Source organism: Anas acuta, unplaced genomic scaffold (assembly GCF_963932015.1).
Source record: "Anas acuta unplaced genomic scaffold, bAnaAcu1.1 SCAFFOLD_265, whole genome shotgun sequence".
Taxonomy (NCBI): Eukaryota; Metazoa; Chordata; class Aves; order Anseriformes; family Anatidae; genus Anas; species Anas acuta.
This window is the reverse complement of record NW_027076268.1, coordinates 1,601-17,482: the sequence shown is the minus strand read 5'-3', so window position 1 is coordinate 17,482 and position 15,882 is coordinate 1,601. Positions and strand designations below refer to the sequence as shown.

The window sequence follows — 15,882 nt, the reverse complement described above, 5'->3', positions numbered from 1 at the left end:
CAGTATCCCCCAGGCCACACTTTGGTGCCACCGCAACCCCTTTATTGATGCCGCAGAGCCCCAAACACGGTGACGCCCCCCCAGATGTCCCCAAATGTCCCCAGGGTGGCCCCAGATGTCCCCACAGTGGTCCCAGATGTCCTCGTGGTGGTCCCGTGGTGTCTTCAGGTGTCCCCAGATGTCCCCATGGTGGCTCCTGGTGTCCCCACGGTGTCCATGTTCCACCTCCACGTGTCCACAGGGTCAACATTTGAGGTTCTACCACGGTTTGGTGGCCACCACACCACCATACCATGATGTTCCTCGGGTTCCTACTGGGCCAACTTGATGTAGGACCACCCAGTTGAGGTCCTGGCACCCATCCCGACCTCCCAAGTCCATCATCCACCTCCAAATGGTTCAAAATGTCAACATTTGAGGTTCTACCACGGTTTGGTGGCCACCACACCACAACATCAAGACCCTTCCTTGGGTTCTAAGATGGAACCCATGACAATGGACCACCCTTTTGAGGTCCTGGCACCCATATTGACCTCCCAAGTCCATCATCCACCTCAAAATGGTTCAAAATGTCAACATTTGAGGTTCTACCAGGGTTTGGTGGCCACCAGACCCCAACTCCATGAAGTTCCTTGGGTTCCTACTGGGACACCTTGATGTAGGACCACCCAGTTGAGGTCCTGGGACCCATCCCGACCTCCAAACCCCATATTTGACCTGTGCGTGTCTCCTGGATCAACATTTGAGGTTCTACCACGGTTTGGTGGCCACCACACCACAACTCCATGAGTTTTTCTTAGGTTCTAAGATGGAACCCATGACAATGGAGCACCCAGTTGAGGTGCTGGCACCCATATTGACCTCCCAAGTCCATAATCCACCTCAAAATGGTTCAAAATGTCAACATTTGAGGTTCTACCAGGGTTTGGTGGCCACCACACCACAACACCATGATGTTCCTCGGGTTCCTACTGGGACACCTTGATGTAGGACCACCCATTTGAGGTCCTGGCACCCATATTGACCTCCCAAGTCCATAATCCACCTCAAAATGGTTGAAAATGTCAATATTTGAGGTTCTACCACAGTTTGGTGGCCACCACACCACCACACCATGATGTTCCTCAGGTTCCTACTGGGACACCTTGATGCAGGACCACCCATTTGGGGTCCTGGCACCCATATTGACCTCCCAAGTCCATCATCCACCTCAAAATGGTTCAAAACGTCAACATTTGAGGTTCTACCAGGGTTTGGTGGCCACCACACCACAACTCCATGAGTTTTTCTTAGGTTCTAAGATGGAACCCATGACAATGGACCACCCAGTTGAGGTCCTGGCACCCATATTGACCTCCCAAGTCCATAATCCACCTCAAAATGGTTCAAAATGTCAACATTTGAGGTTCTACCATGGTTTGGTGGCCACCACACCACAACTTCATGACCCTTCCTTGGGTTCTAAGATGGAACCCATGACAATGGACCACCCATTTGGGGTCCTGGCACCCATATTGACCTCCCAAGTCCATAATCCACCTCAAAATGGTTCAAAATGTCAACATTTGAGGTTCTACCAGGGTTTGGTGGCCACCAGACCCCAACTCCATGAAGTTCCTTGGGTTCCTACTGGGACACCTTGATGTAGGACCACCCAGTTGAGGTCCTGGGACCCATCCCGACCTCCAAACCCCATATTTGACCTCTGCGTGTCTCCAGGGTCAACATTTGAGGTTCTACCAGGGTTTGGTGGCCACCACACCACAACTCCATGAGTTTTTCTTAGGATCTAAGATAGAACCCATGACGATGGACCACCCTTTTGAGGTCCTGGCACCCATATTGACCTCCCAAGTCCATCATCCACCTCCAAATGGTTCAAAATGTTAATATTTGAGGTTCTACCACGGTTTGGTGGCCACCACACCACAACTCCATGATGTTCCTCGGGTTCCTACTGGGACACCTTGATGTAGGACCACCCAGTTGAGGTCCTGGCACCCATATTGACCTCCCAAGTCCATAATCCACCTCAAAATGGTTCAAAATGTCAATATTTGAGGTTCTACCATGGTTTGGTGGCCACCAGACCCCAACTTCAAGACCCTTCCTTGGGTTCTAAGATGGAACCCATGACAATGGACCACCCAGTTGAGGTCCTGGCACCCATATTGACCTCCCAAGTCCATAAACCACCTCAAAATGGTTCAAAATGTCAACATTTGAGGTTCTACCATGGTTTGGTGGCCACCACACCACAACTCCATGACCCTTCCTTGGGTTCTAAGATGGAACCCATGACAATGGACCACCCTTTTGAGGTCCTGGCACCCATATTGACCTCCCAAGTCCATAATCCACCCCAAAATGGTTCAAAATGTCAACATTTGAGGTTCTACCAGGGTTTGGTGGCCACCACACCACAACTTCATGACCCTTCCTTGGGTTCTAAGATGGAACCCATGACAATGGACCACCCAGTTGAGGTCCTGGCACCCATATTGACCTCCCAAGTCCATAATCCACCTCAAAATGGTTCAAAACGTCAACATTTGAGGTTCTACCACGTTTTGGTGGCCACCATATCACCCCACCGTGATGTTCCTCAGGTTCCTTCTCCTCCCCACCACCTCGGCCCACCCCGTTGACCCACCCCCTTAGACCCCGCAAGCCGGGGCCTCCTCGGGATGCCCCTGGAGGTGCCGGGTGAACTGGGGCTTGTAGCGGAAGCGCTCGCCGCAGCGCCCGCAGCCGTAGGGCTTCTCGCCGGTGTGGATGCGCCGGTGCTTGACCAGGTTGGAGGAGACGCAGAAGCTCTTGCCGCAGGCCCCGCAGCGGAAGGGCCGCTCGCCGGTGTGGGTGCGCTGGTGCTCGATGAGGGTGGAGCTCTGGCCGAAGGCCTTGCCGCACTGGCCGCAGCGGTAGGGCCGCTCGCCGGTGTGGGTGCGCTGGTGGGAGGCCAGGTGGGTCTTCTTCTTGAAGCTCTTGGGGCAGCGGGGGCAGGAGAAGGGCTTCTCCCCGCTGTGGGTCCTCTGGTGCTTGAGGAGGTTGGAGCTGAGGCTGAAGGACTTCCCGCAGCGGGGGCAGGCGTAGGGCTTCTCCCCGGTGTGGGTGCGGAGGTGCTTGAGGAGGTTGGAGGTCCTCCCGAAGGTCCTCCCGCACTCGGGGCAGGAGAAGGGGGTCTCGCCGGTGTGGGTGCGGAGGTGGTCGGTCAGGGTGGAGCTCCTGGAGAAGGTCCTGGGGCAGGTGGGGCAGGAGAAGGGCTTCTCCCCCGTGTGGGTGCGGAGGTGCTCGGTCAAGGTGGAGCTCCTGGAGAAGGTCCTGGAGCAGGTGGGGCAGGAGAAGGGCTTCTCCCCGGTGTGGGTGCGGAGGTGCTCCAAGAGGTTGGAGCTCTGGGAGAAGGTCCGGCCGCACTCGGTACAGCGGAAGGGCTTGGCACGACCACTGGTGGTGGTGGTCCTGGTGGTGGTGGTCATGGTGGTGGTGGTGGTGGGTTCAAGGAGGCCCAGGAGGTTGATGAAGCCGTGGGGGTGGTCGCCAGGAGGTGGTGGTGGTGGTGGTTCTGGGGAGGGGAGGAGAAGGGGTGGGGTTGAGGAAGAGGTTCTACGTGGAGGACATCTCGTGGTGGGTCAACCCATGACCACGTTGAGATGTTCCTTGATGGAGAACATCTCTAGGGTCATCAAACGACCCCGTTGGAGATGTTCTCCATGGAGGACATCTCGTGGTGGGTCATCGCGTGACCATGTGGAGATGTTCTCCATGGAGAACATCTCCTGGTGGGTCATCATAAGACCACGTTGAGATGTTCCTTGATGGAGAACGTCTGGTGGGTCATCGTGTGACCACGTAGAGATGTTCTCCATGGAGAACATCTTGACATGGTCATGGGATGACCCACCAGGAGATGTTCCTCCATGGAGAACGTCTCCAACGGGGTCGTTTGATGACCCACCACCAGACATTCTCCATGGAGAACATCTCCAGGTTGGCCAACCCATGACCACCTCAAGATGTTCTCCATGGAGAATGTCTCTTGGGTCATTGTGTGACCATCTGGAGATGTTTCTTCATGGAGAACATCTCATGATGGGTCATCAAACGACCACATTGAGATGTTCTCCATGGAGAACATCAATGTATGACCACGTAGAGGTGTTCCTCCATGGAAAACATCTCGTGTTGGGTCATCAAAAAACCACGTAGAGATGTTCTCCATGGAGAACATCTCCAGGTTGGTCAACCCATATCCACGTCAAGATGTTCCTTGATGGAGAACATCTGGTGGGTCATCGTGTGACCATGTGGAGATGTTCCTCCATGGAGAACATCTCGTAGTAGGTCAACATATGACCACATAGAGACGTTCTCCATGGAGAACATCTCATAGTAGGTCATCAAACAACCATGTAGAGATGTTCTCCATGGAGAACGTCTCCACATGGTCTTATGATGACCCATCATGAGACGTTCTCCATGGAGAACACCTCAACATGGTTCTATGATGACCTACTATGAGATGTTCTCCATGGAGGAACATCTCAACACGGTCTTATGTTGACTTACCATGAGATGTTCCTTGATGGAGAACATCTGTTGGGTCATCAAACGACCCCGTTGGAGATGTTCTCCATGGAGGAACATCTCCTGGTGGGTCATCAAATAACCATTTAGAGATGTTCTCCATGGAGAACGTCTTGTGGTAGGTCAACGTATGGCCATGTTGAGGTGTTGCTCCATGGAGAACATCTCCTGGTTGGTCAACCCATGACCACGTTGAGATGTTCCTTGATGAAGAACATCTCTAGGGTCATCAAATGACCCCGTTGGAGACATTCTCCATGGAGGAACACCTCAACATGGCCATACGTTGACCTACCACAAGACGTTCTCCATGGAGGAACACCTCAACGTGGTTGTTTGATGACCCACCAGGAGATGTTCTCCATGGAGGACATCTTGACATGGTTGTATGTTGACGTTCTCCATGGAGGAACATCTCAACGTGGCCATGGGTTGACCCACCAGGAGACCATCTAGAGCTGTTCCTCCATGGAGAACATCTCCTGGTGGGTCAACCCATGACCACCTCAAGATGTTCCTCCATGGAGAACATCTCGTAGTAGGTCATCAACTGACCCCGTTGGAGACGTTCTCCATGGAGGAACACCTCAACATGGCCATACGTTGACCTACCACAAGACGTTCTCCATGGAGAAACACCTCAACGTGGTCGTTTGATGACCCACCAGGAGATGTTCTCCATGGAGGAACATCTCCACATGGTTATTTGATGACCCACCAGGAGATGTTCTCCATGGAGGACATCTTGACATGGTCATATGTTGACGTTCTCCATGGAGAACGTCTCCAACGGGGTCATTTGATGACCCACCAGATGTTCTCCATCAAGGAACATCTTGACGTGGTCATGGGTTGGCCAACCAGGAGATGTTCTCCATGGAGGAACATCTCAACATGGCCATACGTTGACCTACTACGAGACGTTCTCCATGGAGAACATCTCCTGGTTGGTCAACCCATGACCACCTCAAGATGTTCCTCCATGGAGAACATTTTTTGGGTCATCAAATAACCATGTGGAGATGTTCTCCATGGAGAACATCTCGTAGTAGGTCATCCCATGACCATGTTGGAGACATTCTCCATGAAGAACGTCAACGTATGGCCATGTAGAGAAGGTTCTCCATGGAGAACATCTCCCGGTTGGTCATCCCATGACCACATCAAGATGCTCTCCATGGAGAACGTCTCCAACGGGGTCAGTTGATGACCCACCAGACGTTCTCCATCAAGGAACATCTTGAGGTGGTCATGGGCTGACCCACCAGGAGACGCTCTCCATGGAGAACGTCTCTACATGGTCATATGTTGATGTTCTCCATGGAGAATGTCTCCAACGTGGTCATGGGTTGGCCAACCAGGAGACGTTCTCCATGGAGGAACATCTCGTAGTAGGTCATCCCATGACCACGTTGGAGAAGTTCTCCATGGAGAACATCTCCTGGTGGGTCAACCCATGACCACCTCAAGATGTTCCTCCATGGAGAACATCTCGTAGTAGGTCATCAACTGACCCCGTTGGAGACGTTCTCCATGGAGAACTTCTCGAGGTGGTCTTGGGTTGTCCCACCAGGAGAAGTCCTCCAAGGAGAACATCTCCAACGGGGTCATTTGATGACCCAAGGGACCTTCTCCATCAAGGAACATCTCCAGGTGGCCATGGGTGGCCCCACCAGGAGATGTCCTCCATGGAGACACCCCCCCAAAAAAAAAACACCCCCATTTTTTCCCAATTTCCCCCTTTTTCGCCCCAAAAATCCCACCCCCCAGGAGCCGTCCCCAAGTCCTCACCTGCGCGGGGCTCGTCGGGGGCGGTCCCATCCCGCTGCGGCTCCTCCATGAGCGGCGCCTGCCGAAATGGGGTAAAAAAGGGTAAAAATGAGAAATTTCAAAAAATATATATTTTTTTCCCAAATCGACCTGTTTTTCGCCCAAATTTCCCTTCATCTGGGGCGCGTTGCAGGTGCCGAAGCTTCTGCTTTTGACCCCAAAATGCCCTTTTTTTTACTTTTATTTTTTGACTTTTTCACCCCAAAATGTAACCCCAGAAAATAGTTAATTTTGTACACCTTTAGCTGAGAGCAATTGTCCCATTTCCCCACTTTTTCACCCCAAAACACAATTTCCAAAATTAATTAATTTTGCACCCTTACTCCTGAGAGCAATTGGCCCAATTTCCTCCTTTTTCACCCCAAAATGTAACCCCACAAATTAATTAATTTTGTACACCTTTACCTGAAAGCGATTGTCCCATTTTCCCCCTTTTTCACCCCAATATGCAATCCCCAAAATTAATTAATTAATTTCACACCCCCATTCCTGAGAGCCGTCACCCCATTTTTGCCCTTTTTCACCCCAAAAGGCAATCCCCAAAATTAATTAATTTTGCACCACAATTCCTGAGAGCCATCACCCCATTTTCACTCTTTTTTACCCCAAAAGACAATTTCCAAAATTAGTTAATTTTGCACCCTTACACCTGAGAGCAATTGGCCCAAATTCTTCCTTTTTCAACCTAAAATATAATTCCCAGAATTAATTAATTTCACACCCCCATTCTTGAGAGACATCACCCCATTTTCCCCCTTTTTCACCCCAAAACACAATCCCCAAAATTAATTAATTTTTCACCCTTAATCCTGAAATCAATTGGCCCAATTTCCTCCTTTTTCACCCCAAAATGCAATAACCAGAATTAATTAATTTCACACCCCCCATTCTTGAGAGACATCACCCCATTTTCCCCCCTTTTTTACCCCAAAACACAATCCCCAAAATTAGTTAATTTCTCACCCTTACTCCTGAGAGCAATTGGCTCAAATTCTTCCTTTTTCAACCTAAAATATAATTCCCAAAATTAATTAATTTCACACCCCCATTCCTGAGAGCCATCACCCCATTTTCACCCTTTTTCACCCCAAAACACAATCCCCAAAATTAATTAATTTTGCACCCTTACACCTGAGAGCAATTGACCCAATTTCCCCCTTTTTCACCCCAAAATGTAATCCCCAGAATTAATTAATTTTGCACCCTTACACCTGAGAGCCATTACCCCATTTTCTCCCTTTTTCACCCCAAAACACAATCCCCAAAATTAATTAATTTTGCACCTCTACACCTAAGAGCAATTGGCCCAATTTCCTCCTTTTTTACCCCAAAATGTAGCCCCACAAATTAATTTATTTTGTACACCTTTACCTGAGAGCAATTGTCCCATTTTCCCACTTTTTCACCCCAAAATGCAATCCCCACAATTAATTTCGCACCCCCCTTCCTGAGAGTCTTCACCCATTTTCTCCCTTTTTCACCCCAAAACACAATCCCCAAAATTAATTAATTTTGCACCCTTACACCTGAGACCAGTTGGCCCAATTTCCTCCCTTTTCACCCCAAAACACAATCCCCAAATTAGTTAATTTTGCACCCCCACACTTAGGAGCAATTGACCCATTTTCACCCTGTTTCTCCCCAAAACCTAATTCTCCAGATTTGTTAATTTTGCACACACACCCCCCAAAACCAATTATCCCAATTCTCACATTTTTCACCCCAAAACACAACCCTCACAATTAATTAATTTTGCCCCCCCGACACCCACAATAAATTACCCCATTTCCCTCGTTTTTTACCCCAAAAATAACCCCCTCTTATTTTTAAACCCTAAACCGAAATACCTTGAAAAAATCTGCCCATTTTCCCCCTTTTTCACCCCAAAATGCAACCCACACAATGAACCAATCCCGCACCTTAATTCCTGGAAGCAATCGGCCCGAATTCCCCTCTTTTCACCCCAAAATTCGAGCCCCCCAACCACTTAATTTTGCACACCCCACCCCATGCAGCAATGACCCCAATTTCCGCTTTTTTCAACCCAAAACGGAATCCCGACAATGAGTTAATTTCCCTCCCCCCCTACCCTGCAGCGATCGGCCCAATTTCCTCCTTTTTCAACCCAAAAGCCCCGCCCACCAGCTGTTAACCCCTCTCCTGCCGGCCCAGCAGCAATCGACCCATTTTCCCCTTTTTTCACCCCAAAACACAATCCCCACAAGCAGTTAATTTTCCACCCCCCCCCCCACCCCATAACGATGTTGCCCAAATTCCTCCTTTTTCACCCCAAAAAGCGATCCGCTCAGCTAATTAACCCCCCGTTCTGCACGCCTGGCGGATTTTTTTCCCGTTTTCCCCCTTTTTTCACACAAAAACACGATCCCCCAAACTAGCTAATTTTGCACCGCCCCGTTGCAGCAATCGCCCCGATTTCTCCTCTTTTCACCCCAAAACACAATCCTGAAAATTAGCAAATTTTGCCCCTCCTCTACCTGAGAGCGATCGGCCCAATTTCTTCCTTTTTCACCCCAAAACGCCTTCCCACAAATAGTTAATCCCGCTCCCTGCCTGCCCAGCGGCAACCAGCCCCGTTTTCCTCCTTTTTCACCCCAAAAACCGCAATCCCCACAATGAGGTCATTCCGCACTCCCCCCCCGAAAACAACCAGCCCAAAATCCCCTTTTTTCACCCCAAAACACCCTCCCAGAAGCATTCAACCCCCCTCCCCCCCCCCCTCCCGCAGCCATGGGCCCATTTTCCCCGTTTCTTACCCCAAAATTCACTCCTCGCTCCGCTTAACTCCCCCGGCCAGCGATTGACCCGTTTTTGCCCTTTTTCACCCCAAAACCAACGGGATGGATCCACGAGAGCCCCAGCAGCTCCCTGGCACCCGCAGGCCCCAATCCGGGCGTTTTTTCACCCAAAATGGGGCCGTTTTTTGGGCGGCCTGACAATGGTGGCGGCGAGCGGCGCTTCCTGCCGCAAAGGCTCCCGGTGCTCCCAGTGCCTCCCAGTGCTCCAGTAACACCCAGTATCCCCCAAACCCCCCTCCCAGTGCTCCCAGTACACCTCCAATCCCTCCCAGTACCCCCCAAAACTCCCTCCCGGTGCTCCCAGTCCCTCCCAGTGCCTCCCAGTAACACCAGTGTCCCTCCAAACCTCCTCCCAGTGCTCCCAGCACCCCCCGAACCTCCCTCCCAGTGCTCCCAGTGCCCCTCCAAGGCCTCCCAGTGCTCCCAGCACCCCCCAAAATCCCACCCAGTGCTCCCAGTAGCCCCAGCGTACCTCCAACCTCTTCCCAGTGCTCCAGTATCCCTGAAATCCCTCCCAGTGCTCCCAGTAACCCCCCAAGCCACCGCCATTGCCCCTCCATCACCTCCCAGTGCTCCCAGTACCCCCCCAAATCCCTCCCAGTAACCCCCAGTGTTCCCCAACCCCCTCCCAGTACTCCCAGCACGCCCCAGTTGCTCCCAGTAACCCCCCAAGCTACCCCCAGTGCTCCCAGCACGCCCCGAAATCCCCCCAGTGCTCCCAGTACCCCTGAATCTCCCCCCCAGTGCTCCCAGTGCCCCTCCAAGGCCTCCCAGTGCTCCCAGCACCCCCAAAATCCCTCCCAGTGCTCCCAGTAACCCCCCCAGTGCCCTTCCAACACCTCCCAGTGCTCCCAGCACCCCAAAAATCCCTCCCAGTGCTCCCAGTGACCCTCCCAGTGCCCTTCCAACACCTCCCAGTGCTCCCAGCACCCCCCAAAATCCCTCCCAGTGCTCCCAGTATGGCCCAGAGCAGCAGCGTTCACCAGGATTTATTGGGGTGGTGGGGACAGGAGGACGTGGGGACACGGGGACACTGGGACACGGGGACACTGGGATACTGGGACGGGACTGGGACGGGGTTCTCCGAGGGGAAACCACGGCTTTTGACCACGGCTTTGGGGTCACCTTGATGGACCTAGAACTTCTCGAGATGATTTTTCAAGACAAAAAAACAGGATTTTGGGACACCTTGATGGACCTAGAACTTCTTGAGATGATTTTTCAAGACAAAAACCAGGATTTTAGGACACCTTGATGGACCTAGAACTTCTCGAGATGGTTCTCCAAGACAAAAACCATGATTTTGGGTCACCTTGATGGACCTAGAACTTCTTGAGATGATTTTTCAAGACAAAAACCAGGATTTTAGGCCAACTTGATGGACCTGGAACGTCTTGAGATGGTTCTCCAAGACAAAACCATGGATTTGGCCAACTTGATGGACCTAGAACTTCTCGAGATGGTTCTCCAAGACAAAAACCATGACTTTGGGCCACCATAATGGAACTCGAAGTTCTTGAGATGTTCTTGAAGCCAAAACCACGGATTTAGGCCAACTTGATGGACCTAGAACTTCTTGAGATGATTTTTCAAGACAAAAACCAGGATTTTGGGCCACCTTGATGGACCTGGAACTTCTCGAGATGATTTTTCAAGACAAAAACCAGGATTTTAGGACACCTTGATGGACCTAGAACTTCTCGAGATGGTTCTCCAAGACCAAAACCATGACTTTGGGCACCATAATGGAACTCAAAGTTCTTGAGATGGTTCTTGAAGCCAAAACCATGGATTTAGGCCAACTTGATGGACCTTGAGATCATTCTCCAAGACGAAATCATGACTTTGGGCCACCTCGAAGATCATGAGATGTTTCTCCAAGATTAAACCATGGATTTAGGCCAACTTGATGGACCTAGAACTTCTTGAGATGATTTTTCAAGACAAAAACCAGGATTTTAGGCCAACTTGATGGACCTGGAACTTCTTGAGATGGTTCTCCAAGACAAAAACCATGACTTTGGGTCACCTTGATGGACCTGGAACTTCTTGAGATGATTTTTTCAAGACAAAAACCATGATTTTAGGACACCTTGATGGACCTGGAACTTCTCGAGATGGTTCTCCAACCCAAAAACATGGATTTAGGCCAACTTGATGGACCTGGAACTTCTCGAGATGCTTCTCCAACCCAAAACCATGGATTTAGGCCAACTTGATGGACCTGGAACTTCTTGAGATGATTTTTCAAGACAAAAACCAGGATTTTAGGCCACTTTGATGGACCTAGAACTTCTCGAGATGGTTCTCCAAGACAAAAACCATGACTTTGGGCCACCTGGAAGATCTTGAGATGATTTTTCAAGACAAAAACCTTGATTTTAGGACAACTTGATGGACCTAGAACTTCTCGAGATGCTTCTCCAGGAGGAAACCATGGCTTTGGGTCACCCTTGATGGACCTGGAACTTCTTGAGATGATTTTTCAAGACAAAAACCAGGATTTTAGGCCAACTTGATGGACCTGGAACTTCTCGAGATGGTTCTCCAAGACGAAATGATGACTTTGGGCCACCATAACGTAGACGAAACCATGACTTTGGGCCACTATGATGGAACTCAAAGTTCTTGAGATGGTTCTTGAAGCCAAAACCATGGATTTAGGCCAACTTGATGGACCTAGAACTTCTCGAGATGGGTTCTCCAAGACAAAAAGCATGACTTTGGGCCACCATGATGGAACTCAAAGTTCTTGAGATGTTTCTCCATCCCAAAATCACGTATTTAAGCCAACTTGATGGACCTGGAACTTCTCGAGATGGTTCTCCAAGACAAAAACCAGGATTTTAGGCCAACTTGATGGACCTAGAACTTCTCGAGATGGTTCTCCAAGACAAAAACCATGGATTTGGGCCACCTCAAAGATCTTGAGATAATTTTTCAAGACAAAAAACATGATTTTAGGACAACTTGATGGACCTGGAACTTCTTGAGATGATTTTTCAAGACAAAAACCAGGATTTTAGGCCACTTTGATGGACCTAGAACTTCTCAAGACGCTCCCCCACGCCCAAACCAGGAACTCAACCACCCCCGCCGGCCCCGTCCCGCGCCGCCCTCACGCCAGGTGGTGTGCGCTGGTGTCTTGCTGAAGGCCGAGCTCCACCCGAAGGTCTTCCCGCACTGGCCGCAGCGGTAGGGCCCGCTCGCCGGTGTGGGTGTGCCGGTGCTCCAGGAGGTTGGCGCTTTGCCGAAAACTCTTGCCGCACTCGCCGCAGCGGTAGGGCCGCTCGCCGGTGTGGGTTGCGCCGGTGCTTGGCCAGGTGGGAATTTTGGCAGAAGCTCTTGCCGCACAGCCCGCAGGTGTAGGGCCGCTCGCCGGTGTGGGTGCGTTGGTGCTGGATGAGGTTGGAGCTCTGCCGAAGCTCTTGCCGCACTCGGTGCAGCGGTAGGGCCGCTCGCCGGTGTGGGTCAAGCGGTGTTTGGCCAAGTAGGACCCCAAAGCGAAGCCCTTGCCGCAGAGGGGGCAGAAGTGACGCCGGGCGGCGCCGTGGGTGCGCCGGTGCTCGGCCAGGTTGGAGCTTTGGCTGAAGATCTTGCCGCACTCGGGGCACTTGTAGGGCTTCTCGCCGGTGTGGGTCACCTGGTGCCGGAGGAGTTTGGAGCTTTGCCCGAAGGCTTTGCCGCACTCGGGGCACTTGTAGGGTTTGGAAGGAGGGCGGCAAGCCCGGAGGTGCCGGGCCAGGCGGCAACTCCAAAAAAAAGTGGAGCCGCACTGGGGGCAAGCCAAGGGTTGCTCGGGTTGGTGGTGCCGTAAAGCGGCCGCTTGGGCGTAGGTTTTGCCGCAGGCCTCGCAGCGGTAGGGTTTGGCGGCCCCCCCGTGGCGCCGGCGCCGGTGGCGGGCCAGTTGGGCGCTGCCTTCGAAGCGTTCGGGGCACTGGGGGGCAAGGGAAGGAGCCGGAGTGGGTTGCCGGTGGAGGAGGAGGGTGGCGGCGTGGCGGAAGGCTTGGCCGCACTCCTCGCAGCGGTGAGGCCGCTCGGGGTCGGGGTCGCCTCCAATTTTGGGGTCGCCTCCAGTTTTGGGGTCACCACGGGGTTTGGGGTCACCATGGGGTTTGCGTCACCACGGGGTTTGGCGTCGCCTTGAATTTTGGGGTCGCCTCCAGTTTTGGGGTCACCACGGGGTTTGGCGTCACCATGGGGTTTGGCATCGCCTTGAATTTTGGGGTCGCCTCCAGTTTTGGGGGTCACCACCGGGTTTGGGTGTCACCACACGGTTTGGTGTCACCTTGAATTTTGGCGTCGCCTTGAATTTTCGGGGTCACCACAGGGTTTGGCGTCACCACGGGGTTTGGCGTCGCCTTGAATTTTGGCGTCGCCTCCAATTTTGGGGTCACCACAGGGTTTGGTGTCACCTCGAATTTTGGTGTCATCCCGAATTTTGGTGTCGCCGTGAGTTTTAGCGTTGCCAGGAGGCCGGGCGCGCACCACGAAGGGCGGCGTCACCGTGACGTCCACCATGGCGTCCAACGTCGCCATCACCAAGAGGTTCTCCATCACCATGAGGGTCACCATGAGGTTCCCCATGACCATGAGGTTCACCACAAAATTCACCACGACCATGAGGTTCACCATCATCATGAGGTTCTCCATCGCCATGACATTGACCATGAGCTTTACCATCACCACAAGGTTCACCATGACCATGAGGTCCACCATGAGGTTCCCCAAGACCATGAGGTCCACCATGACCATGACCATGACATCCACCATGACCATGAGGTCCACCATGAGGTTCACCATGACCATGACATTCACCATGAGGTCCACCATGACCATGACCATGACATTCACCATCACCATGAGGTTCACCACAAGGTTCACCATGACCATGAGGTCCACCATGACCATGAGGTTCACCATGACCATGACGTTGACCACCACCACAAGGTTCACCATGACCATGAGGTTCACCATCACCATGAGGATCACCATGACCATGAGTTCCACCATGACGTTCACCACGACCATGACCATGACGTTCACCATGACCATGACATCCACCATGACCACGATGTTCACCATCACCATGAGGTCACCACGAGGTTCACCATGACCATGAGGGTCCACCATGACCATGACCATGAGGTTCCCCATGACCATGAGGTTCCCCATGACCATGAGGTCCACCATGAGGTTCCCCATCACCATGACGTTCACCATGAGGTCCACCATGACCATGACCATGACATTCACCATCACCATGAGGTTCACCATGAGGTTCACCATGACCATCAGGTCCACCATGACCATGACCATGAGGTTCACCATGACCATGACCATGACGTTGACCATCACCATGAGGTTCCCCATGACCATGAGGTCCACCATGAGGTTCCCCATCACCATGAGGTTCACCATGAGGTCCACCATGACCATGACCATGATGTTCACCATCACCATGAGGTTCACCATCACCACGGGTTTCACCATGACCATGAGATTCACCATGACCATGAGGGTCCACCATGAGGTCCACCATCACCACGAGGTCCACCATGCCCATGCCGTTGACCACCACCACCACGTTCCCCATCACCACGAGGCCCCCCACCACGTCCCTCCCCACCCCCCCCCACCCCCACCCCCCACCGTACCCCCACCGCCCACCCCCGTTCTCCCCCTCCCGCTGCACCACCACCCCCCTCCCGCCCTCCCGACACCCCCCGCGCGCCCGCCGGTGCTTGGCCAAATCGGAGCTGACGGCGAAACGCCGCCCGCACCCACCGCACCCGTAGGGCCTCTCCCCGGTGTGGGTCCGCCGATGGGTGGCCAGGGTGGACTTGCGCCCGAAAGCCCTCCCGCACTCGCCGCAGCCGTAGGGCCGCTCGCCGGTGTGGGTGCGCCGGTGGTGGACCAGGGTGGAATTTTGGCTGAAGCGGGCGCCGCACTGGGCGCACCCGTAGGGTTTCTCGCCGGTGTGGACGCGTTGGTGCTCCAGGAGGGTGGAGGCGCGGACCGAAGGCTTTGCCGCACTCGCCGCAGGGGTGGGGGCGGGCGCCGGCGTGGCCCTTGAGGTGCTCCAAGAGCGAGGAGCTCCAAGCGAAGGTCTTGGGGCACCGGTGGCAGCGGTGGGGGCGCTCGCCCCCCGGCGCCCCGGCGGCGGTTTTAGGAGGGGGTCGGGGCGGGAGGGGGAGCCTTCGGCCTCGCCTTCGGCCTCTTCGTCATCATCATCGTCATCGTCGTCGTCCTCTTTGGCGTGGGGGGCGAGCGGCGGTGGTGGTGGTTGGGGGGAGCTGGGGGGGGGTGGAGAAGGGTTGGGTGGGGGGATGGACATTTTGGGGGGGGTGAGGGGGTTTTTGGGGGGGGTGAGGGGGGGGGGTTTTGGGGTGGAGGAGGAGGGGTTGGGTGGGGGGGACACACCATGGGGGAGGTGGGGGGGGGTGTTGGGGTGGAGGAGGAGGGGTTGGGTGGGGGGACGCCCGTTTTGGGGGGGTGAGGGGTTTTTTGGGGGGGGTGAGGGTTTTTTTGGGGGGGTGAGGGGACGCCCATGGGGGGAAGTGAGGGTTTTTTTGGGGGGGTGAGGGGTTTTTTGGGGGGTGAGGGGGATTTTTTTGGGGTGGGGGGACGCCCATGGGGGGGGTGAGGGTTT

General features: G+C 53.3%; 2 protein-coding genes and 1 long non-coding RNA gene across 32 annotated transcripts; all 3 read right to left on the bottom strand.

Annotated features, from left to right (window-relative positions):
- Window positions 1-20: 20 nt before the first annotated feature.
- Window positions 21-9,481, bottom strand: LOC137849201 (zinc finger protein 774-like). Of its 5 annotated transcripts, XR_011091756.1 has the most exons (5): window positions 9,189-9,481; window positions 7,056-7,099; window positions 6,376-6,433; window positions 862-3,562; window positions 21-697 (listed from the first exon to the last, which is right to left on the bottom strand). XR_011091756.1 is itself a non-coding variant. In XM_068668698.1 (4 exons), exons 3-4 carry the CDS (start codon window positions 6,422-6,424, stop codon window positions 2,658-2,660), a joined length of 954 nt encoding a protein of 317 aa, XP_068524799.1. In that variant the 5' UTR covers window positions 6,425-6,433; window positions 7,056-7,099; window positions 9,189-9,481; the 3' UTR covers window positions 21-2,657. The 5 variants fall into 5 exon arrangements, 4 of the variants coding, with proteins under 4 accessions (XP_068524799.1, XP_068524800.1, XP_068524802.1 ...); XM_068668698.1 differs by having other exon boundaries at window positions 21-3,562; XM_068668699.1 differs by lacking the exon at window positions 9,189-9,481 and adding an exon at window positions 8,334-8,493 and having other exon boundaries at window positions 21-3,562.
- Window positions 9,482-10,204: 723 nt separating this feature from the next.
- Window positions 10,205-12,285, bottom strand: LOC137849203 (uncharacterized). Of its 26 annotated transcripts, none has more exons than XR_011091771.1 (4): window positions 12,148-12,285; window positions 12,034-12,095; window positions 11,693-11,909; window positions 10,205-11,630 (listed from the first exon to the last, which is right to left on the bottom strand). It is a non-coding gene; the product is annotated as an uncharacterized lncRNA (long non-coding RNA). The 26 variants fall into 26 exon arrangements; XR_011091774.1 differs by having other exon boundaries at window positions 12,210-12,244; XR_011091781.1 differs by lacking the exons at window positions 12,034-12,095; window positions 12,148-12,285 and adding exons at window positions 11,963-12,033; window positions 12,096-12,120 and having other exon boundaries at window positions 11,693-11,744.
- A 436-nt stretch (window positions 12,286-12,721) lies between these two features.
- Window positions 12,722-15,567, bottom strand: LOC137849204 (uncharacterized). The gene is made up of 3 exons (XM_068668704.1): window positions 14,764-15,567; window positions 13,556-14,576; window positions 12,722-13,462 (listed from the first exon to the last, which is right to left on the bottom strand). Exons 1-3 carry the CDS (start codon window positions 15,565-15,567, stop codon window positions 12,870-12,872), a joined length of 2,418 nt encoding a protein of 805 aa, XP_068524805.1. The 3' UTR covers window positions 12,722-12,869.
- Window positions 15,568-15,882: the final 315 nt, after the last annotated feature.